At 27.2% G+C, this 23,434-nt stretch overlaps 1 protein-coding gene across 4 annotated transcripts; it reads left to right on the forward strand.

Annotated features, from left to right (window-relative positions):
- Positions 1–8,585: 8,585 nt before the first annotated feature.
- Positions 8,586–15,520, forward strand: LOC111281142 (metal tolerance protein C4-like). 4 transcript variants are annotated; one of them, XR_016335073.1, is made up of 13 exons: positions 8,586–9,251; positions 9,339–9,393; positions 9,759–9,891; positions 10,057–10,112; positions 10,588–10,702; positions 10,839–10,896; positions 11,010–11,128; positions 11,774–11,893; positions 13,173–13,274; positions 13,362–13,434; positions 13,859–15,014; positions 15,146–15,206; positions 15,291–15,520. XR_016335073.1 is itself a non-coding variant. In XM_022868781.2 (13 exons), exons 1-12 carry the CDS (start codon positions 8,981–8,983, stop codon positions 15,172–15,174), a joined length of 1,206 nt encoding a protein of 401 aa, XP_022724516.2. In that variant the 5' UTR covers positions 8,586–8,980; the 3' UTR covers positions 15,175–15,206; positions 15,291–15,520. The 4 variants fall into 4 exon arrangements, 3 of the variants coding, with proteins under 3 accessions (XP_022724516.2, XP_089613262.1, XP_022724513.2); XM_022868781.2 differs by having other exon boundaries at positions 13,859–13,933; XM_089757136.1 differs by having other exon boundaries at positions 13,859–13,929; positions 15,144–15,206.
- The last annotated feature ends 7,914 nt before the right edge of the window (positions 15,521–23,434 follow it).

Below are 23,434 nucleotides of genomic sequence, written 5' to 3' on the forward strand. Positions count from 1 at the left end.
AATTATCACGTAAGCATTAAAAAATTAAAAAAAAAAATTTAAAACAAGATTTTAAAATTTTTTTTTATAAATTTTAAAGAACTTTTTAAAAATTTTAAAATACTTTTAAAAATTATGCAAATAAAAAAAGGAAAAATATTTTTAAAAATTAAAAAAACTCATAATTTAATAAAAATAAAATATTTTTAAAAATCTATAAAATTAATAAAAATGAATTAATAAAAATATTTTTTTCTTAAAATAAAAGAAAAACTTAAAAATTTTGAAAATAAAAAATCTAAATTTTTTCAAAAAATTTTGAAAACTTTAAAAAAGTTTTCAAAAATTTTAACAAACCCTTAAAAATTAAAAATTGTCAAAAAATCTGAAACATTCTAGAAATTATAAAAAAATTTTAAATGATAAAGAATAAAATAAAAAATCTTAATTTTTATTTTTTAAAATTTTCAGAATTTTTTTTTTTGAATTTTTTGGATGTTATTAAATTTGTCATTTTTTTACTTTTTTAAATTTTCATAATTGTTTATTTTCTATAAAATTTTCAAAATATTTTAGATTTTTTAATTTTTTTTAATTTTTCAAAAATATTTAAAATATTTTAGATTTTTTAAAAATTTTAGTTTTTTTTTTGGTTTTGTGAATTTTTTTAAAATTTTTTATTTTTTAAAATATTTCAAAATTTTAAAAAAAATTTTGAGTTTTTTAAAATTTCTTAAAATTTTTATAATGTTGACTTGGCAATTGATGATGTACGGTTGACTGAATTTTTTTGACATATATTAGTATCTTATTAAATACTCATGTCATGTCAACAAATTGATTGAAAGCATTAGTTCGAGATATCAAAAAGGATGATGAAATAAAAATTAAAGTACCAAACTAATAATTTTATTTTTTTAGATACCAAATTAACAAAAAGTATATAATAAAAATACCAAATGTGTATTTATCCCTAACTGGAAAATACTTGAATTCATAATGGTCTAAATACTATTGAAATCTAAAATGACTCAAAATTATAATGACCCAATTTGAGAGGTCTCAAATCTATAACTATTCAAGTATGAAATTGTCTGAATCTAAAATAACTTGAATTAGGAATAAGATAAACCCAAAGACAATTTGATCAATTAAAATCTTTAGGCAACATGGATTTGGCTTCTCTCCCATTCATATTAGGATTAGAGAGGCCAATCCATCCTTTAGGTCAAAGTTTAGATTAATCTACTTGTGAAAATCAAATCTACTTGTTACAGACAAACCCCATTCTTCAAGTTAAATAAGCTACTCCTAATCATTCTTTTCTCCACCTTCTTTCGCTACCATCTCAATTGAAAATCGATTTTCTCACTTTTTTTCTTTTTGTTTTTGTTTATTATCTATCGTAATGATTTTTCGTTATAGAAGACTCAATTGCTAGATTTGAAAAAAATTTATAGAGTTACCATCAATCTTTTTTTTTAATTAAGTATGATTGATCAGCTAAAATATTATCTTTTAATAAAAACCTTAAACTTAATTAAGATTTACCAAAAATATTTTGGTTTGCAAAATTAGAGTTAGGTCTGAAAGTACGATTATAAATGAGGAATGTATCAACACTCTCACGTTACTTGTTCAAAGAGTAGTACTAATTAAACATGTATTATGTTTTAATTTTGGTAATATGGTGTCTTTTAATATTTGAAATTAATTCTATAAAAATTTATGGATGGGAAAAGTTTTTTTTTTGGGTAAAAATTTATTATTTACACATTCTATAAATTCTCCAATAAATTTATAAAATTATCTTCAATAAATTTTTGATAAAATTAACTATTCACAAAATTCCAAAAAATTCATCCTGAGGTATTTTTTTATTCACAAACAACATGTATGATTTAAGGTATTATAAATTAATTATGATTATTTTATTTTATTTTATTTACAAATTATTATAATTATTTATTATTATGTGATTATCTAAATAAAACTTTCATTTGTAAATTTGGTTTTAGGATTATCCTACTCTTTAGTGAAATCTTAAAAGTCATTTTTTGTAATAATAATTAAGAAAAATAAAACTTTTCCAATTTTTCATAAAAATTTCCATTCAAAAGATTTATTCAAATAAACATTTTATTTAGTATTTTTTATGTTATTTATGTTATTTATTTTGGTTATTTAAATAGATCTTTATTTTAGTAAAAATAAGTTTTAGATTATCCCAACTTTTTGAAAAAATCCAAAAATATTTTTAATTATAAAAATTAGAAAAAATTTTGAACTCTTTCTATTTTCATTAAAATTTACATTTCAAAATATTTATCCAAATTATCTGTTATTTTTAATTCATTTATTAATTGTAGAATTCTTATTTTTAGCAAAAATAAGTTCTTAAATTATTCCAACATTTAGGTGAAATTTGAGAAATATTTTTATTTGCAGACGTTAAGAAAAAAGTATTTTTTTTAATTTTCCTTAATAACTACCTTTTAAAAAGAGATTTAATTATTTTTTACTTTTGTTAAATTTTACTAAAAGTCATTATTTATCTTGATTTTATATTTTTATTAAAATTATTGCTTATTTCTTTAGAAAAATAATCATTTTTTTATTTTCTTTAATATTAAAATAATTAAATCAAAATAACAAAATAAATCAAAATAAAAAAAAAAAAGAAAACTTACATACAGGTTGGGTCAAGCATATAGGTTAATACTTGGGTCAATGGGTTAGGGCACGTATTTGGGCACACCAAAACAATGTCATTTTAGTTGGCTATTTAATGACCTTTTTCTATTTTTCTCTTTTCCCTCTCTCTCTTCCTTTGGATTTTTTCTCTCTAGAAAATCTTTTTTTCTTCGTTAACCAGCATGTAAACCCAATTTTTGGTTGGTTGTTACTATGCCATCACCAGAAACTTTAACCAAAACCTAAAAATTTAAAGATTTTTCATATTTTGGCTGATTTTCTATATTCCGATGGTTGGAAAATTCAACCAGTCACAAAAAAAATTTTAATTTTTTCCAAATTTGGTCAATCCCAAAAAAATTTCAAAAATTTCCAAAAATTTCCAAAATAATCCTTTTAATCTCCAAAACACTTTTCTTCAACTAGTTTTCTAAAAAGAATCCCAAAATACCTAGATCAAACTTTTTATTTTTAGTTTTTTTTTTAATTTTTGTAAGTTCTCTTTGGGAATGTGGCTAAAAATTATTTGGCTAGATTTTGGTGTTGGTAGGTCTTGAGTAGAATGGCAGAGTAGGGTTTTTTTTTTTTTTTTTGTCATTGTTATTGTTTTCTCTCTATAAATTAGATCTTAACTTATAAAACCAAACAGTTATCAAATCCTCGATTTGAAAGGATTGTGGAAGGTTTTAGGACTACCATGGTGACTTTTAAGTTTGAAAATTTTAGCTACAAAATTAGGCAAGGAGGCTGGCAATTGGTGCACTAGATGCACATTGACTAGAGAAGAGAAAGGAAAAAAAAGAAAAAGAAAGAAAATAAAAATTAAATTAAATTAAAAATAATCATAATCATATTTATGATAAAATGAATAAATTTTAAAAGAAATTTATTAATAATTTTTTGTTGAATTTTTTAGTTTGATGAAATCATGTTAAAATCTAGAACAAATTTGAGCTTCATAATAGATTCAAACTTTTGCCTTAAAATTTGATTGAATTCCATACAAAAATAATTCGACAAACTCAAGTAAGATGCTCAAACAAACTTGAATGAAATCAAAAATCGATTTGGGTTTATTTCAAAACAACATTTAATATTTCGGGCAAAATGGGCATCTATAGTTGCTCCTCTTTGTATATTGGTAAGGATTAAGAATATGATAAAAACCAAAAGATAACAAATTTGTCTAGATGAACATAACTAAAAAGACTAAAATGCCATTGCAAATGTAAACACTTTTTTCTTTTTTTTTTCAAAAAAAAAAAACGCAAAAGCTTTCTACACAATTAAATTTTAAAAACTCCTCTAAAAAGAGGTTTCACAATTTTAAAATTGAAAACTTCTCTAACCAAAGGCTATGACACTTTGAAAAACTCTTTTAACAAAGGCTATGGCATTTAAGATTGAATAATTTTCAAACGTCTTATAAATTATGCCTGTTGGTCGTACAACTCATGCCTTATTTTGAAAGAGTTCTCTATTCAGAGGTTTTACCACTGTAAAATTCCTTTTTGAAAGCTTTAGGAGTTATGGGGTGCCAACTTGGGCTTAAAAAAATCTCATTCAAAGTCAACTTAACTGTATTAAAAATCTTGATGCCAATTAGGCTGGGTTTACAAAAAATCTCTTCTAATGCCAACTTAATTGGACTTAAAATCTCAATGCTAGCCATATTGAACTTAAAAAATCTCATCTAATGCCAACTGAAATGGGCTTAAAATCTCGATGTCAGCTAGATTGGACTTAAAAATTTTCATCTAATGTCAACTTAACTGCAAAATCTCAGTGCCTGTTAGATTGGACTTAAAAAATCCTATCTAATGCTAACTTAACTGGACTTAAAATCTTGATACCAACTAGATTAGACTTAAAAAATCTCATTCAATGCCAACACAACTAGGCTTAACAATCTCCATACAGCTAGATTGGGCTTAAAAAAACTTAAATAATACCAACTTAACTAGACTTAAAATCTTGCTGCCAACTGGATTGAACTTAAAAAATCTCATCCAATGCCAATTTAAATGTATTTAAAATCTCAATGCTAGCTAGATTAAGCTTAAAAAATCTTATCTAATGCCAACTTAACTGCAAAATCTTAGTGTCTATTAGATTGGGCTTAAAAAATCTTATCCAATGCCAAATTAGTTGGACTTAAAATCTTGGTACTAGTTAGATTAGGCCTAAAAAAATCTTATTCAATGCCAACTTAACTAGGCTCAAAATCTCAATGCCAGCTAGATTAAGATTAAAAAATCTCATCCAATGGCAACTTAATTGGACTCAAAATCTCGGTGCCAATTAGATTGAGCTTAAATAATCTCATCCAATGTCAACTTATTTGGGCTTAATAATCTTAATGCCAACTAGATTGGATTTAAAAACCAATGGATCTCATCTTTAAAATATCATTTTTTTTTCAAAAAAACTCTTTTCATTCTCCTTGTTCCTTAGATATCATGTATCTTTGCTAATTTTTGGCAATTTCCCTTTTTCTTGGATAAACTCATTTTTTTTCTTTTATTGATATTTTTCCTTTTTTTCTCATCAAATTCTTTTTTCTCTTTTGCTTTTTCCTTGACAAACTTTTTCTACAATAATTTTCCTTTCATTTATTATTTTCCAAAGCTCAAAAGAACATCATATTTCTTATTTTTTCTTGATGTTTGAAAACTTGATAAATGCAGTTATGATGTAAATGCTAATCTTAAGATAAATGGTGAAAATGTGAATATTTCTACACCAATGCAAATGATCACAAATGCAAAATTCTTTTCTAGTGATTAAAATGCAAATGTCTTTTCCATGATATAGATGTACCTAACAAATATGCTTAATAAAGATGCAAATGCAAAACTTATTCCAACAATGCAAATACCAATATTCTTTTCATGTAGATGCCCCTACAAATGCAAATGCAAATGTCCATTCATGATACAGATGCCTTAAAGGTATAAATGCAAATATGCAAATTCAACTATTTTTTCAATAATGTGAATGCTTCCTACAATTACAAAATTTTATTTAAAAAATGCTAATGCTTATACAAATAAAAAAATTTCATGATGCATGTATCTCAACATGGATGCAAACACTGATATTTAAAATGGTAATGTAAGTGCATGTCAAAATATGCAAACACTAAAAATGCCATTCTTTTTCAAAATTTTCTCTTCTCAATTTTGGTTATTTCTCATTGCCCATTAAATAAGTCTTAAACTTTTTTCCAAAAGGATTTCAATTTTATCTTCTCTTATTCCTTCACCTATTTTCATCTTGCTCTTTACCAATTTTTTCTTTCTTTGCTTTCAAACATGCTCTATTGATTTTCCTTTCATTTACCTCTTTGTTTCCATTTTCAACACACAATATGCAATATGCATTTCAGATTCAATTGTAAAATCAATAAGACAAACCACTATGTTCCTCTAATATAAAAAAAACTTTTTTTTCTTTTTCTTTTTATTTAAAAAAGTTTAATTGCTAAATCTGACCTGGTCTAAAAGTTCTCATAATTTGATAGTTTTCTTTTACACTAAACATGATTTCCTTATTTTTCACAAAAATATGACTAGTTAATCAAAATTTTTTTCAAAATGACCAACACAATTACCCCCACATAATTAAATTTTATGGTCAAAGACAATGAAATATCCAACAAGTATGACTTTTGAGTTTTGAAAATTAGCATTCCTTATTAGAAAATGAAATAGGTGACAATTTTTTTTTAAAACGGATTGAATGATTCAGCACATCAAGGTTTCAATTCATTTAAAAAAATTTCACAATTTGACAAGAACAACAGAGATGTATACTCTTCTATCTAGGTTTATAAATAAAACATAAATTTTTTAAGAAAGCATGAATTTTTTAAAAATCAAGCATATTTGACGTTTTTTTTACTCTCTAAATGTGGTATTTTGATTGATGTCAAGACTTGTTGTAATAGACTCAAGATTTTGAAAGGTCATTTAGGAATGAAAGAAGGCTTAAATTTTCAAAGTTGATCTTTTTAATTTATTCCAAAATTTTAAAACATTAACATTCTTGAATCTTTCAAGAGTTTGGATCATTTTATAACGACCTTTCGTCTTTTGTTAGGCATTACGGTTGGTTTCAAAGTTTTCAAATTTGTTTTAGACTGTCCCTTTTTGGAATTTTCACCATAGAGCCATATTCTTCCTTTTTTTGTTTTTTCTTGATTGTTTTTTTATGCACTTAATATTCTAATTTTTATTCGAAATGGGTTAATGGTCCAAATAGATAGTTAGATAATGAAAAAAGACAAAAAACTCATCGATTATATGGTGATTCTATAAGGGAAAACTCTTTATTTTAAACATTCATGCTTGATCAAAATGGTGTTTTCAAAATACATAACGTTGGCAAAGGTTTGTGGTTATGAAGGAAATGATAAATAGGCTCAAAAATGTGTTTAATGGTAATCAGGCCTATGATCATTTCATATCATACGAAGGGTTTCCTTTGGGACATTTATTTTTTTTTTATTTTTTCACACTTGCCACCCCATCATTTTATTTTTTTATTTTTCTTTTATTGTTTTGTTTTTCACTTTGTTTTCTCTTGCTTTTTCTTTTTTCTTTTCTTCACATTTTTTTGCACTTATAATTTTAATAATTAGTATTAATTTTATTTATAATTTTTGTGAGAATGATATTCTATTTATTATTCTATTATTGGTTACGATTTGTGCACTCATAGTGGCAATCATGATATATGTACTATATATGTTTCGTCAATTTTGTACTTAAAGAAATAAAACTCGTACTTAAATATTTTAACTTTTATTTTATCAAATACTTTAGGTATTTTGAATTATTACTGTTACATGTCATAAATGTCTAATCATTTCTCTATCAACAAAAATTTTAAAAAATAAAAATAATCAAAATGTTATTTTTTAAAAAAATAAAAAAAGAAAAAAATAGGAAAGGATCAGGGAGAAAGAAAAAAGAAAGAGGAAAAAAGAAAGGAAAAAGGGGAAGAAGAGGCGTCATTGATCGACCTAAGACAAAGTGAGGTTAATCTATCTCAGGCCTAATAGATTAACATCGATTTGGGTCAAATAACATAGGTCAACGCTGCTCTTTCAAGTTTGGAGCATATCGACCTTAATCCAGCCTTGGCTAACTGCTAAGCACTAGTGAGACCTTTCTTTTTCCCTTCATTTTCTTTCTTTACCCCTTGCCTTCCTCCTTTTTTTCTTTTTTCTTTTTTATAATTTTGAAATAAAAATATATTTTTTTAAGTTTTTATTTAAATATTGATTTGATAATAAATGATGTGATGACGACTAGAGACTTATGTCACGTGTAATGATTTTATTATGTAAGCAACTTAACTAAGAGTCTGTTTGACTCAACTAGAGCTTTTATAAAAATTACTGTTGAAATAAAATTATTTTAAAAATGAAAGTGCTATAAAGAGAAATTAAAATAATGTTTAACAAATTTAATACAAAAGTGCTATAAAATGTTAAAAAACCATTTGATAGTATTTTTTGTATTTTTAAAAAATTAAAACAATAAACTTTATTAACAAATTAAATCACAAGTTTTTAAGTGAAAAAATAAATAAAATAAAATAAAATAAAATATTCTTAATTATAATAAAAAAAATTAAAAGAAAAATAAACAAAATAAAAAAATTTGAATTAATATAATTCTAGTTATAATTTTTTGAATCATCGAAGAGTAAACACTTCTTGAAGTAGCTTCTTGTAGTTTTCTCTAAAAATTCAAATATACTTTTTATATAATCTAAAATCTTTAAAATTTTGAGATTTTTGAGATTCAAATATCTAACTTCTGTCTTTATCGTATATAAATTTTTTTTGTAAGTTGAGCCAAACACTCATTAATATATTAGCTTGAAATACTAAAATGCTTGATGGTGTAGAAATTTGGATACTTCATTGAAAATTTTATTTAATCTTTTATTTTATTAATTTTATCTTTGTTTTGGGAAGCTCATTTTCCCAGCTGTTTCTCCTGTTGCTAAAATTAAAGAACATTCAATGAAGAAGAGAGAGGGATACCATATATGACTCTTGCTGTGCTTCTGTAATCAAACCATTCTTTTCACGTCTTCAACCAAATAGCATCCCCCTTTCGCCACTTTCCCCCTTCGTTTGTTGAACCCTAAACCTCAAAATGGGTTTATCTTTTTCTTTAACATAAAACAAAAAAGAAAAAGAGAAAATTCGTACCAAATTCAACTTCAACTTTCCGGGAAAAGAAAAAAAAGTAATAAAGTATTCTTCCCGGAAAATTTGCAATTCAGGTAGATGCAAACGTCGCGTCGTTTCGTTTCTCGCCTCCTTGGCTCCGCCAAACACTCTTCTTCATCCCTCATTGTCAACTCATCCTTTAGCAATCTCTGCCAGTTAGATTTTTTAGGCCCACAAAATCAGGGATTTTTTCAATTTAACCCCTATACAACAATTGCTAGACAAGTCAGAGTTTCGAAACATTTCGTTCTGCTGGGTGGTTTTGTATTGCCCGGTGATGATCCCATCGTTTATCATCATCATACGCATTTTTACTCTTTCCATCGAAGTAAGTAGTAGTACTATCTTTTATATGTAAATGAGTATTTTTTTTTCTTTGGAAATTGTTTTAAAATGAATATCTATATTTATTCAGGCTTTTTTACAAGGGCTAAACAAATAAAGAAGATTGAAATCAATGATCTACACAGGTACTTCCATTTCTTTTCTTTTTTTTAATCTCCTTAAATTCATGGGTTTTAAGTGCGATTGAAATTGTTTTAGCTGTTTGCGATTTGCTTTTGCATCCAAATGCACTTTTTAAACGCTAGCAAATAACAAAAGCAAGAATCAAATGGAGGCTAAGGGAAGGCTGAAATATTTTTCTCATCAAGCATATAGTTTAGCGGTATACTTATAATTGGAAAAAGAAAATCAAATTACTTTTTCTTTTTTTGTTTCCATCGGGTGTTTTCCTGAATGCTTAGATTCCAGTTGATTTGCCACTATATCTCAGCTTATTTATAATCCATTTGCTTTGACCTTTTCCTGTTGCCCTAAATCTTTGACCCTCTAGTCAGCGTGCTGTTACAACTGCATTATGGTGCAACTTCCTTGTCTTTTCTCTCAAGTTTGGTGTCTGGTTAGCAACCTCTAGCCATGTTATGTTAGCTGAAATGGTTCATTCGGTTGCGGATTTTGCTAATCAGGTATTAAACCTTTTTTTTTTCTTTTCTTTTCCCCATTTATTGTTCTCCCTTCTTGATATCATTGTCAGAATCATGCTAGATTTAATCCCTTGATACTAATTTGTTGCTTTATAACTAAATTTTTGATTATGTAATAAAGAGAAACTAATCCAGGTTGCATTGTAGGCGCTGCTTGCTTATGGTCTGAGTAGTTCAAGACGTGCACCAGATGCTATGCATCCGTAAGTCTCTTTTCCATGGCGCAAATAACCTTTATTAATCATAGTAACTCCTTTGCCTTCTGTTATGATTTTTCAGTATAGCATCATGCATCTAAGTGTTCATTAATATTTGATGTGCCTTTGTATGGTTTTGTGTTCTCCTTTAAAATTTCCACTAAATAATCAAATTTATGTATTTATTTGTTTTGTGAATTCTACCTTGACATTATCATCCCTTGTTTTTTAAGAATTCAAGTATTTAAATTTAATAGGTTGCTGTTCTGAGCAAGACTAGAAAGTTAAGAAATTGATATTTTTTAATAACACATTTGTTACAACTGAATTACTTGACTTTTTTTTTTGGCTTATTCCTATGTTGTAATTTGTTGCAAAGACACTACACCAGGGAATTATTTGTAAACAAAAGATGCAAGTTCATTTCTTTTAAGGATTCATTTCTTTAAAGGATATGCTGAAACCTCTTCTTCGTTCTCAGATATGGCTATTCCAAGGAAAGATTTGTTTGGTCCTTGATATCTGCTGTTGGCATATTCTGTCTCGGCTCTGGTGCTACAATTGTTCATGGAGTTCAAAACCTGTGGACAGCACATGTACTTGACTAAGTCATTTTCTCTGTGTGTGTGTGTATATATATATATATGTTCTCTGCTTTAATTTTTTCCTCATTCCTGCTTTTGTAGCCATTGGCTTGACAAATGGCAGCTTATTTACTTCTGTCCTTTTCAGCCCCCGGCTAACATTGAATATGCAGCTTTGGTGATAGTTGGTTCATTTGTAATTGAAGGTATAACTTGGAGCATTATGATTGTAGGCTATTATATTGTCCACAAAATTGCATTTAGCTTAAGCCATTCAACCTCAGATTTCCCTTTTTAAACTATCATATCTTCTCTTCAGGTGCTTCTCTTGTTGTTGCCATACAAGCTGTCAAGAAAGGTGCAGCAGCAGAGGGAATGAAGGTTAGGGATTATGTCTGGCGTGGCCATGATCCTACATCTGTTGCAGTCATGACAGAGGTAACTGACTATGCCTTTGTGCACTTTTGGTTGTTAAAGAACTTAACTTGTTAAATGTGAAGTTGGGAAGTTTGGAACAGCATTTAAATGTTTGCTTCGGTTATTGTTTTGAAGGACCTGAAGGTAAAATGCAGTCAACTGGACGTCTAAATTGAAAATCTGTTACTTAAATTGTTGATAAGCTTTTCTTGTGCCTTTTTCCTGGCATCTTTTCCCCATTCGCTTTTCTGCCTACCTCAAGGATGATGTTGAGTGTTGAATGTGTTACCTCTATGCTGTATCTTTTCCCAATTCCTTTTTCTAACTTCTTTACTTATCATGTGTGCACATGCCTCTATGCACAGTTTTTCTCCAACGACAAAAACAACAAACTAAGCTTTATGTACCATAACTCTGGGGTCGGCTGTATGAAAGGCCAAAAAAAAGGAATTATTTTAGGTCGTAGTTTTGAATCTTCTTGTGCCACTCATTTTTATCAAAATAACCTTTTCATCTACTTTCTTAACCTCATATCATTTCTCATGTGCAGTTTTTCTCCAGTTATTTAAAAAAAATTATTAAGAATCGTGATGATAGTTGAAATTTTCCTAGCTACTGCAGTTTGTTTCTCTAATTGCTTCACAGTGATTATGCCAATATTTGCAGGACGGTGCTGCAGTAACTGGTCTTGCTATAGCCGCAGCATCACTAGTTGCAGTGAATACAACTGGGAATGCCATTTATGATCCCATAGGCTCGATTATAGTTGGCAGCCTTCTTGGAATGGTATGTCATACTTCTTACCCATGAAAATTTTACATTTTAACTGAATTTCAGCAAATGATGCCTGATATTTGCTTACAAACTCTGAGTATTTGTTATTTTTTCATAGTTCATAAGTAGTGTTAGGTTTGAACTAGAAGCTTGGTTTCTTTTTGAATTCAGGACATAGTCACAGCTTTCTTGACCATTCTATCTGGCTTTTATGGTGATATGCTTCCAATTAGACCTTAGTAATTTGTGTTTTCTCATGGGTTACTGAGAAACATACTATGTTGTCTTTAGGAATTGATTGGCGAAGAACAAGGGTGTGCCTAAACATTATGCCATGAAGTATGAAGGAGGATAAGACCAAGAATTTAGTCAAGTTACAAAAATCTTATCTAGCAAGGTGGTATGTAGGATTTGTTTTGGATTTATGCCATATTTAGTACTGTGGCAAAAAATACCTCACCATAGTTGCAGCGTTAGGTTTGGCTGGAAAGTCATCTATTGAATGGATAATCTGGTATAAGTATTTTCCAAAGTTTTTCCATTACATATATTGCTAGACTATTGTGTGCTTCGATGGATTGAGCAACCTTGGTGATGAGCCTGGATTTCTAGACATTTCTTATGTAATGAAATGTTGTGAAAGGATGACTTATTGAATGACTTTAATTAAGATTTAGGCTACTGAAATAAGATTCATGGATGATTAATACATATGGAATTATACTTGTGGGTGTGTTTTGTTTTTTATTGGGTTCATATGTTCTTAGTTTTGTATTACAAATAGTTTGTCATACCCATGCAGCGATAGCTAGGTATATTTGGAATGCCAATTGTTTATTTTCATAATTTTTAGCTGGTTTTTTTTTGGGATTAAGTGTAATATATAACTTTCGTTTGCTAACCATCTTTTCTTTTCTGTTTCAATTTTTGAAAATGATCTTTTGTTTCCTGAGAATTAATTGATGGCATAAGATGTTTGGAGGATGCATGGAATTTGGCATTATGAAAGTGGGAAAACCTGAGTTGGTGTCTGATGCAATGACTACTAGGCAGTAGTTTGGAGATGATTTTAGGAGTTCTAGTTCATTTTGGACAGATTCTCTGAGAAAAGACATTGTAAAGATGCGCATGTGAGTGTATGTTAATGAGCAAGAGAAAGAGGGAGGGAGAGATGGAGGGGAGGAATTATGTGGGTAGAGTCAAGTTAATAGTCTTATGGCTGTGCTATTATAATAATTTCAAGCATCTTTGGGTTTGTGGTATATCTAATTGAAGAATATTACTTATGCAGGTTGCAATATTTCTCATCCAGCGGAACCGGCATGCCTTGATAGGAAGAGCAATTGATGAACATGATATGCAGAAGGTTCTCCATTTTTTGAAGAATGACCCAGTATAACTCTTCTACAATTATTTAACTTGAAATCCACTTCACTTGTAATCATCCTTGAAAGGTTTGAGGGGCATAAAATTTTTTCAGGTTGTAGACGCTTTATATGATTGCAAAAGTGAGGTGATTGGGCCTGGGTTCTTTAGATTCAAGGCAGAGATAGGTGATTTTCTCACACAGCCTTTTCTTTTTTGCTGATTATTTGTTAGGATCAGTTTTCTTAATATTAATTTCTATTGCAATATTTTTTTTGCAAATTTCCTTCATCTTGTGTAATACAAGTAGTTTAATTGCAAAGCAAGAGATGCATTTTGTTAGTTGTCTTGTTGGTAACACATTGATGACACTAATATGTTATGAACGTGGATGTGTTGGTCTTGCTAGAATTATAAAAAAAAATTCATACTGATGTCCATATTTTTGGAGTAGGCAAGGATAAGTATCTTGTGAGTCCAAATAAATCATGGACATTAGGTTACTGGCACAGAATTTATGCTAGATCTGGTCTGCTAAAATAAATCATTGACATTTGTCTAGTTGAAACCTTTTGGCATTTATTGCTTTTGCTGTGACAATGTATGCTACAGATTTCAATGGAGTGGTGGTTGTGCAAAATTATCTTGATAGAACAGGGCGTGAAGAGTGGGCAAGACAGGTTATATGTATAAGTCTCCAATTTCTTTTTTCATCTTCAACACATTGCTTGTTCAATTATTTTTGCAGTTATCTATGTGAAAATGTTAATACTTGTCCAATTAACTGATTTTGCCTGTTTGTCCTGTCTGCATGAACATTTTCCTGGATACAAGCATTTATATTTTTGCATAAACTAAAAATTGAGTATTAAAGCGCAACTCATTTGTATATTAACTTTTTCAAAATGAAATGATGCCCTTGTGAATATATCCAACTTAAATTATAATGTAATTTTCACTATAACCTTTTCAGTCAATACGCTATTAACTATTTGTTTTATGGTTTGAAGTTTTCATGTTTTATCAACATTACACCACTTTTTTGCTTGTTCATTCATACTTTACACATTACTTGCATTTTTTAAAAGCTTTCCCTGGTAAGATGGATAGAAAAATGAAAAAGAATAAAAGTGAAAAGATAAAAAACATTTTTTTTCTTTCCATTTGTGTGCTTGGCAGGAAAGATGGAAAAGTTGAAAGTAAATATAATTTTCTTTTCATCCATTGCTTGGTACAGTGGAAAAATGAAAATAATGAAAATGGAAATTATATTATTTTACCATTATACCCTTTGTAAATTAAGTTGAAAATGTAAAATCTAAATATGATGGATAATCTTGTAAATATGCAAAACTTGACCCACTCTTTTTTTTTTTTTTTTTAATTTTTTCTTATTCTATCTTTTCAGTTTGGAGTAATTTGCTTTTGTAAATAAGTATAAAAAATGGTCAGGTTTCCTCTTTTCTTGTCTTACTTTTATTTCTTACCAAGCACATTTAAACTTCATTTTTCCACTCTTCCTTGTCTATCCTTTCACTTTTCTACTTTACCAAGCACATCCTTGATGTTTTCTTAGTGCTTGAGTTGGCAACTTCTTGGTACCCTTTTTAGTGATTTTATTTCTTATCAAAAGAAAGTCATATATTACTTGGAAGTGAGCAGTAGAATCCAGTGTTGTCAGAATTGTATCAGATTGGCTGGTTGGATCAGTTGAATCGAGAAGTGGACATCCAACTGGTTTGATCTCCGTCTGGTTTTTAAAACACTGGTAGGTTGAGGTAAAAGCACCAAGGCAGGAAGCCTGAAGCCTTCTAAATAATCCACTCATGCAAATTTCACGTCCTGGTCTTTTTTTATGCTTTGTATGCATTTGACTAACTGGAATTTCGTTGCACACAGTTTCGAGAAGCTTCCAAGGAGAAAGATGATTCTGCATTGCTAAAGATCATGTCAAACTATGGTATGCAAGTTGATGAACTAGTGATATGCTAAATGAGTTGTAATATGTCTAAGGAAAGGGGCTTTTTTTTTTTTTTTTTTGCAGGTGAGGAAGTAGTCACAGCCTTAGGAAGTGAAGTTGATCGGCTGGAAAAGGAGATCCAAGAACTTGTTCCTGGTATTCGGCACGTAGATATTGAAGCCCACAATCCCATAGACCTATCATCATGATCCACATTTTTATGCAGCAATGTTTCCACCATTTTATTTTTGTTTTATATATCTAATGGACATCTAAAGGCATGCAATTAAAATATTACTTTCTCATTCAAACTACACTGATAATCTGGAAATATTTATGGTGAGACTGTAACCTGTGACTATGGGGGAGAAGGGGGGGAATCATGTTTCAGTTTTCGAGAGGAAGTGCAATTCCTGCATTGTCTTGTATGAGCCTAACTTTAAGAATCATCACTGAGCGTGCTACAGCTCCGTAAATGATGGAATTTGTAAGTCCATTTGTTTGCCGCGGAGCAGTCGAGTATATATATATATATATATATGAATTGGGGTTGAGTACTAGTTTTAAATTTTGTTTAAGATCCAATATAATATTTAAATAGGATTAACAATTATGTTTAAAATCGTTTAATGAGTTTTAATTTTTTGTTCAAGTCATGATTAGTTCAGTTGGATAGACAAATGACTTTGATTTGGTACATCAAAATGTTTGCATCGAATTGTCTTCACGAGACTAAAAACTTAAAATCACAAAGTTGGAGGTCGGTTAAAAGCAAATGTAAGAGGTTTTTTTAACGTTTACATTTTGACGTTCAACTCAATGTTCAAAACAAGAGAAAAAAAAATCTTAAGAAGAGAGAGAGAAAAATTGAATGAATATATTAGATGTGAGAAGAGTTATTTATATTTGTAGACTAAAAATGTCTCTAGTTTACGGTTAAAAATGTTAATTCGATCTAACCTAGTAGGTTACAATTTAAGTAAGAGATAATAAGTCAGCATTCATATATATATGAATTTGGGTTAAGTTGAGTTGGACTTAAGTTTTAAATTTTATTTAAGATTTAATATAAAATTTAAATAGGTTTAAAAATTATGTTTAAAATTGTTTAATGAGTTTTAATTTTTTTTTGTTAAAGTTATGATTGGTTTGGTTGTTTAGACAAATGATTTTTATTTGTTATGCCAAAATGTTTGCGCCGAATTGTTTTCATGAAGCCAACACCTAAAATCACAACGTTAGAGGTTGGTTAAAAGCAAAGGCTAGAGGTTTTTCTAACATATATGTTTCGACACTCAAATCAATATTCGAGAAAGGAAAAAAAGAGAAAAATCTTAAGAAAAGAGAAAAATCAAATGAATATACTTGATATGAGAAGAGTTATTTATATTTGTAGAGTGAAAATGTCATGAGTTTAGGGCTAAAAATCTTGATCCGACCTGACCTAGTAGGTTACAATCCAAGTAGGAGGTAATAAGTAAGCATTCTATGTGCCTTTAGGTGAAAAGTTGAGTTAATTGAGCTAATGTGGGTTCTGAAATTTCAGGTTGGCCGGACATGTTAGCTTGAGTCGAAATGAAAAAATTACTTGTACTTTTGTTGATAAGCCACATTTGAAGAAAAAGTTCATAATGCCCTTATGATAAAAAGATGCCTGTAACAAAGTGCATGAATCCACCATAAAAACAATGAAGGTTCAAATTATGGTTATGTCATTCATAATGGAGGTTAAAAAGATAGTATGTCGAGTGCATATGCCTCGTTAGGCTAGACGCTTTATTTGAATACCTTATGGTTGACCTTCATTTAACAATAAGAAGGCACCATTATGAGGATATAACATTTCTTATTCCCTAGCCTCTAGTGTTTAGAAACCATAAAAATTTAAAAACAAAAAAAAGGGTTATTGCGTAACATACTACTAGCATAGTGTTTCAGCTTAAAATTTTTTTTCATTTTGGTGAAAATTCTTTAACTCCAAGAATACATGGACTATAGTTAGAGGCTAGATACATGGGCAGATGAATGTTTGTGACAACCTAACCTAGTGATCTTGGAGGATTAGTGTTTAAATCAAATTAAGAAATTTTGTAAGCAAAATTTCGTACCTTATCCAATTATATGCTTATTGTATATCATGATATCAATGCTTGATTTTGTCTTTGACATTGAAAAAAATTTTAAATTATGCTATATATGCATGCCTTAATTGTGTTCCAATCCCAACAGGGTATCAGAGCTTATGTTGAATTATTTTATGCAACATTTTATTTGATTGTTCATGATATTAAACTATTTGATTACAATATGCCAATTATGATTCATGAGCTAAAAAAATTAATTTTTCATGTTTTTTATTTGATACTTTTAAAATATTAAAATATAACATATTAAATTTATAGATATATTAAATCAAACTTAGTTAATGAATTGGTGAAAACATTAGTTTTTTAGGAAATGAGCTTCATAGGTTTAAAGCTGGTTTACTAAAAGCTCATTTAAAACTCGTGTAAAGCCTATTCATTGTTTAATAAAAATTAGATTTATTACACTTTGTTATTAACTTTTGTTTTATTAGTTCTCCCTCGTTGATAGTTTTAGAATCTAAGTCTAAAACCTAAGTATCTAAGTAACTAAATTAAACCTATTTAATTATCTAAGTTATTAAACGATATATATTTTTTAAACCGAAACTAAATAGTAACTGAAAAGTTTGGTCAAATTATGTCAAAAGTTCTTATATTTTGATAAAATTTGAAATGTAACCTATGTTTTGTAATTTGTATAAATTTAGTTCTTATTTTATTTTGATTTTATAATTTTAATCAAATCACTAATTCTATCAATTTTTTATTGTTAAAAATGGCATGATCATTAACTTAATAACCTCAGCATTGATTTAGTTGACGTGATATTTGGATAAATAAAATCAGTTATTAAATTATGCAAATGGTCTTTTTACTTATAAAATTTGAATTTTAGTCCATTTAATATAATTTTTATAAGAATCTCGTCTTTTACATGTTGAATTTGATAATATTTGTCCAATTATTAATGAAAATCATACTTTATTTTAGGCTTTTTAAAAACCATATTTCAATTTTTTAGAGTTTTTTTTTTATATTTTTAAAATATTAATTTTAATATGTTAAAAATATTTTAATCTTCAAAAATCATATTTTTTATTTTTATAAAATCTGATTTTATTTTTAAAAAATATTAAATTTGAAGTCTTCAATATTTTTTTTTTAATTTCATTTTTTGAAAGTTTTGTATTTTTCAACTTCTAACATTTATTTAAGAAAAATATTTAATTTTAATATTTTTAATATTTAAGAATTTTTATAAAAATTTCTATATTTTTTAATTTTTATGTTTCTTGTGTAAAGTTTTTATAATTTTTATACTTTTGTGTTTTATAAAGAATATAGATTTTAGAAATTCTCTACGTATTTTTTTATGTTATTCAATGAAGAATAAATTGGAATCAAAAGCTCTTTGTGCCCTATTACTCTGTTTTACCTCAATTTTTTGTGCTCTTCCATCTCATATATATCAAAATAGACAAATTCTAAAGACCCTACCTTTTTTATAATTTTTTTTTCATTCAAATATTAAAAAATGTGAAAAATTTATAAATAAATGAAAATAATTATAAATAAAATAATTATAAAAATTCCAAAAAAATGAAAACAAAAAATTAAATATTTTGATTAAATAAAATGTTAAAATTTCAAAAAATGGATTCGCTTTTACAAAATTAAAATATTAAAAAAATAAATTAGTATTTTTAAAATTCTAGAAATTTTCTAAAGAATCAAAATATTAATTTTTTAAGAAATAAAATATGATTTTAAAAAACTCATAAATTATGATTTTTTCAAAATTAAAATTTTGATAAACTATTAAATTTAATATTTTAAAAAAATTAAAATATTCTAAAATATTCAAAATATTATTTTTAAAAAAATAAAATTTCAATTTAAAAAATAAAAAAATATGATTTTTATTAGTAATTAGACCAACATTATTAAATTCAACTTGTATGAGGATAAATTTTTTACGAAATTATATTCGAGGAATTACATTTTGATTTTTGTATAAATACAAAAATCATTTGCATAATTTAACAATTAATTTTGTCTCACCAAGCTATCGTATCAGTAAAGTCAATGATCACATTATCAAGTCAATGGTCACATTATTAAGTCAATGGTCACGGAGCATTTTTAACTATAAAAATTGATGGAGTCAATGATTAGATTAAGATTACGAAATTAAAATAGTATGAAGACTAAATTTATATAAATTACATCAGTGGATATTAAAGTAAAGGGACTTCTGATAGAATTTGACCAAAAACTTTTTAGCTTTTTAATTATATCTTCTTGTTTTTATCAATTTATTGTTATTGGCTCTAATTTTATGTTTGATTAATTGATTATTAAATTTTTTTTTGTTTTTTGTTATAAGAAATTTGTAGCAAAATGTTTAAAAGTAAATGTTATAGTTAGTTTATTAAATTATTTTTAATTATTTTTTGTTTTAAAATTATTGCTAACCCTGTTTGTTGAATCTAAAAACTTCATTATTAGTGTATTTAAAAATTTCTCTTTATAATATATACTAATTAACATAAAAATTCAATTTAATTATCTTATAATAAAAAAATAATTTGTAATAGTAAAAAAAAAATTAAGATATTTTAAAGTTATAGAATTAAAATAAATAAATAATATATGTTATATTTATTATTTTTATTAAATTAATGTTTTTAAAAATAAAAATATATGTAATTTAACTTTGAAACATTTAGGATTAACTTTTCAAATCAATTAGATTCGAGTCAACTTTGATTTCAATCAATTAAGATTTAGGTCAATTTGGCTTAGGTTATTTTTTTAGTTCAAATTAATTCAAGTGTGGATATTTTTAAGTTTGGATTATTAACTTTTTGTTATATGGAATCAAAAATTTGTCGAGCTTTTTTACTTATGATCAAAATTAGCGGATCTAACTCAACGAGTTATATTCAAATCTCCATTCTCTGATAGGAAAATATATTTGTTAAACGAAGTCGTATTGTGATGGGACATGTGCCATATCATAATCAGCGATAAAAAATTGTCTATATTTAGTTTAAAAATAACTTTAAGCATATTATAAATACATTCCAATTGTAACTTTCCATTTAGCATTTAACACTATGTGATTTTTTTTTCTCATGCACATTGTCTTTGTCTTCTTTAGATGTTCATTTTCTTTAGCTAATAAAAGCATGGAAAATTTTTTAAATCTCTCCCCATAGTTTTCGATACTTTTTTTTGTTTCTAATTTTTTACTAAAATTTTCTTTTCACAACTAAAAATGACCTAAAAACAAAAGGATAAAAACCATGTGTCCAATTCTAAAGAGCCAATAGACTAGCTCAAAAAATATACATATTTAAGTCTCAAATCTTACACCTACAACTATATCTATATTATTATTCTCAAAACTCTTTTTTATAAATTTTTTTTTAAAGTTAAGACGTTCTTTGTATATAAAAGAAAAATTAAATCAAAATCTTTATTCTCCTTTGTAAATAAAAATTAAAAAAAAAAAGAATGAAATTAAAATCTTTGACATTTCAAAGAAAAAAAAATCATATACTCAAGAAAAGATTGAAAAGGATAAAAAGTAAGAAAATAGAAAACTAAAAAGTTGAAAATACAAATATATTTTATATTTATATTTATATGTATATAAGCTTGGATGATTAGGTCGAGAAAAAAGAAGGAATAGAAAAAGAGAGAAAACTTAATCACACCCTAACCACCTCCTCCTCTTTTTGGCTTTAGAAGTGATATTTAATAACCTAAAAAGTATATACAATAAAAAGTGAACAGTACTCGGATTGCTTATCCGTTTTTTGTTTTGATAGTGACTGTTATAGTGATTGTTATTAACTGTAACAGTGATTGTTATTGACTGTAACAATGATTGTTGTCGATTGCAATAGTGATAGCTGTCTTGCTAGTCTTTGGCTTCAAAATTTTTGTCTTGGAGTGTCGGCAACTTAGAATAGCTTATTTTGATTTAGAATAGCTATATATATTTATAGTTTAGAATTATCCTTCTATGGCATTTTCCAGATTATGTAACTTTTCATCTTTAGGGTTGAAAGATTAAGGAGAAACTAATCTGAATTTATTCCACATTTGCCATCTTTCTTGATACTGGCATAGTAACTCTTGATGATGATTAATTTTTTTCATCTAAGATAAGTTTTTGTAAAAGTTTTAATGTTTTTGGTTCACTTTGTATCTCCAGATCTTCATATGATGCATAGTATTTTCAAACAAAAATTTTATGTCCATCTGTCCAAATAGCAATTTTGGGAATATTGGTTCTGGTTGTAAGATGATGGAGATATCTAGCTTTTTCCATCATGTCAATTCCTATTTGGAATTGATATTGTGAAGGATTGGAATATTTAAAAATGATCTTATTTGGATCATCTAGGTTTTTTAGGGCACCTGTAGGTGGTTCTAGTAGATTTCCAGAGGTAAGTTTTCAGATTCTCAAATTTGATAGGGTTGATAAAATCTTTCTCTTTGAAAGGTACTAAAAAGACTGGTTATAGTGAAATGAATATAGTAAAAATGTTTAGAGAATTTTACAAAGGAATGGATATGGTGTTTTATAAATGCTGAAAAATCTTTGATTAGATCAAAAGAAAAGTTTTGTACAAGAATTTAACCAACAATACAAAGTTCGATGCTTACATCGAAAGGTTCATGATTGAGACGAAATTTAATTTTTGAAATTTGGTCCCCCAACTCAAAAGTGTAAATATACAAAGAAAAATAATATTTAGAGAATTTTTTGACTAACAGTTTTTCTATAGTCTACAAAATTGAAAGATTTATTTGTTGAAATAATTCCTTGGTTAGGAATTATGTTGCCTTTTCGAATAACAGTATTTTCATTTAGCTTGTTTAGCTTTGGAGAATTATAGTTTTCAAAATTTTCACAGAGATTCAAGAAATTGTTTATTTCTTGAACATAATAGGCATTTTCTTCTAAAGCAAAATAATCTATATCTTGCTATTTTAGCAAGTTAGTAGACAGAAGCTTTTGAAAAGCTGCTTCTTTAAAATTTTGAATTTCAATAGCTTGTTTAGCTAGAAATTTAGCTAGATTGGTCATCTCTTTACAAAAATATATTTTGTTTTGAGAGAGATGAGATTTTTAAACAGCATTTAACAGATCATAGACTTGTGGTTCAAGTCCATGATTGTAAAAATCTTTAATCTTTGGTTTAGAGATTTTAGTTTCTGTTAGTAGTTGTTCTACTGAAGAAACAATTTGTGAATAGCTTATTGGACTTCACTGTTAGGATCTTGAGCAAAATTATAGAATTCTAGTGGAATTCTGGCTTGCATGTATGGTGGTCTAACTAGTAGTGTTTCAATTGTGTAACCATGTGGTTGATAGAGAAATAATCTTGGGTTAGGATTATAAAGAAATCCTTGTTTAAGATTTTGAAAAGGGGTTAGAGATCTAGAAGAAGAAGAGGTAGAGGAAGATGATGAAGAAAAACCTTTGTTAGATTGTTTTTTCTTGATCATTCTCCATTCTCTAGAGCTTTGTTAAGGCTGTTTACCTCTATCCATTTGACTTATTGAGAAAATTTGTAAGAATCTTTTTATCACTATTTATGAACCAACATGAAAATTGTATTGGCCAAGAAAATTATACCACCTGATTCTTTTGGGATTATCAAAAAGTTTTCAATTTTTTAGGAAGTCTCGAACAACTTGATTGTTTGTTTTGATTACAAAAGTCGTAGGGGCTAAATAAATGTGAAAATTATTGACACCATTTTTTATGGCCAGTAATTTTTTTTCAAAAATAATATATTTTACTTCGTTTGATTTAAATTTATTAGAATTGTAGTCATAAATCAATTCATCCTTTTGATGAAGATTTTTTACTTTAAGGACACATCCCCAATGTTTATCACTGGCATCTGTTTCCAAAATTAATAAATCACCTTATTTAGGAAGATAAGTGTTAGCCTTGAATTGATCTTTATTTTGAAATGACAAAACATTAAAGATAAATAAACTTGATCAAGATTTTGAAAAAGATTTATTTAGTACATATTCTTAAGTTTTATATTTTGGTACTAAATAAATAATATGATTTTCAAAGTTTAAACAAACCTTTCTTGGTGTCATATT

The sequence above is a fragment of the Durio zibethinus genome, chromosome 28 (assembly GCF_047325235.1).
Source record: "Durio zibethinus cultivar Kanyao isolate XHJ-2024 chromosome 28, ASM4732523v1, whole genome shotgun sequence".
In the NCBI taxonomy this organism is placed as follows: Eukaryota; Viridiplantae; Streptophyta; class Magnoliopsida; order Malvales; family Malvaceae; genus Durio; species Durio zibethinus.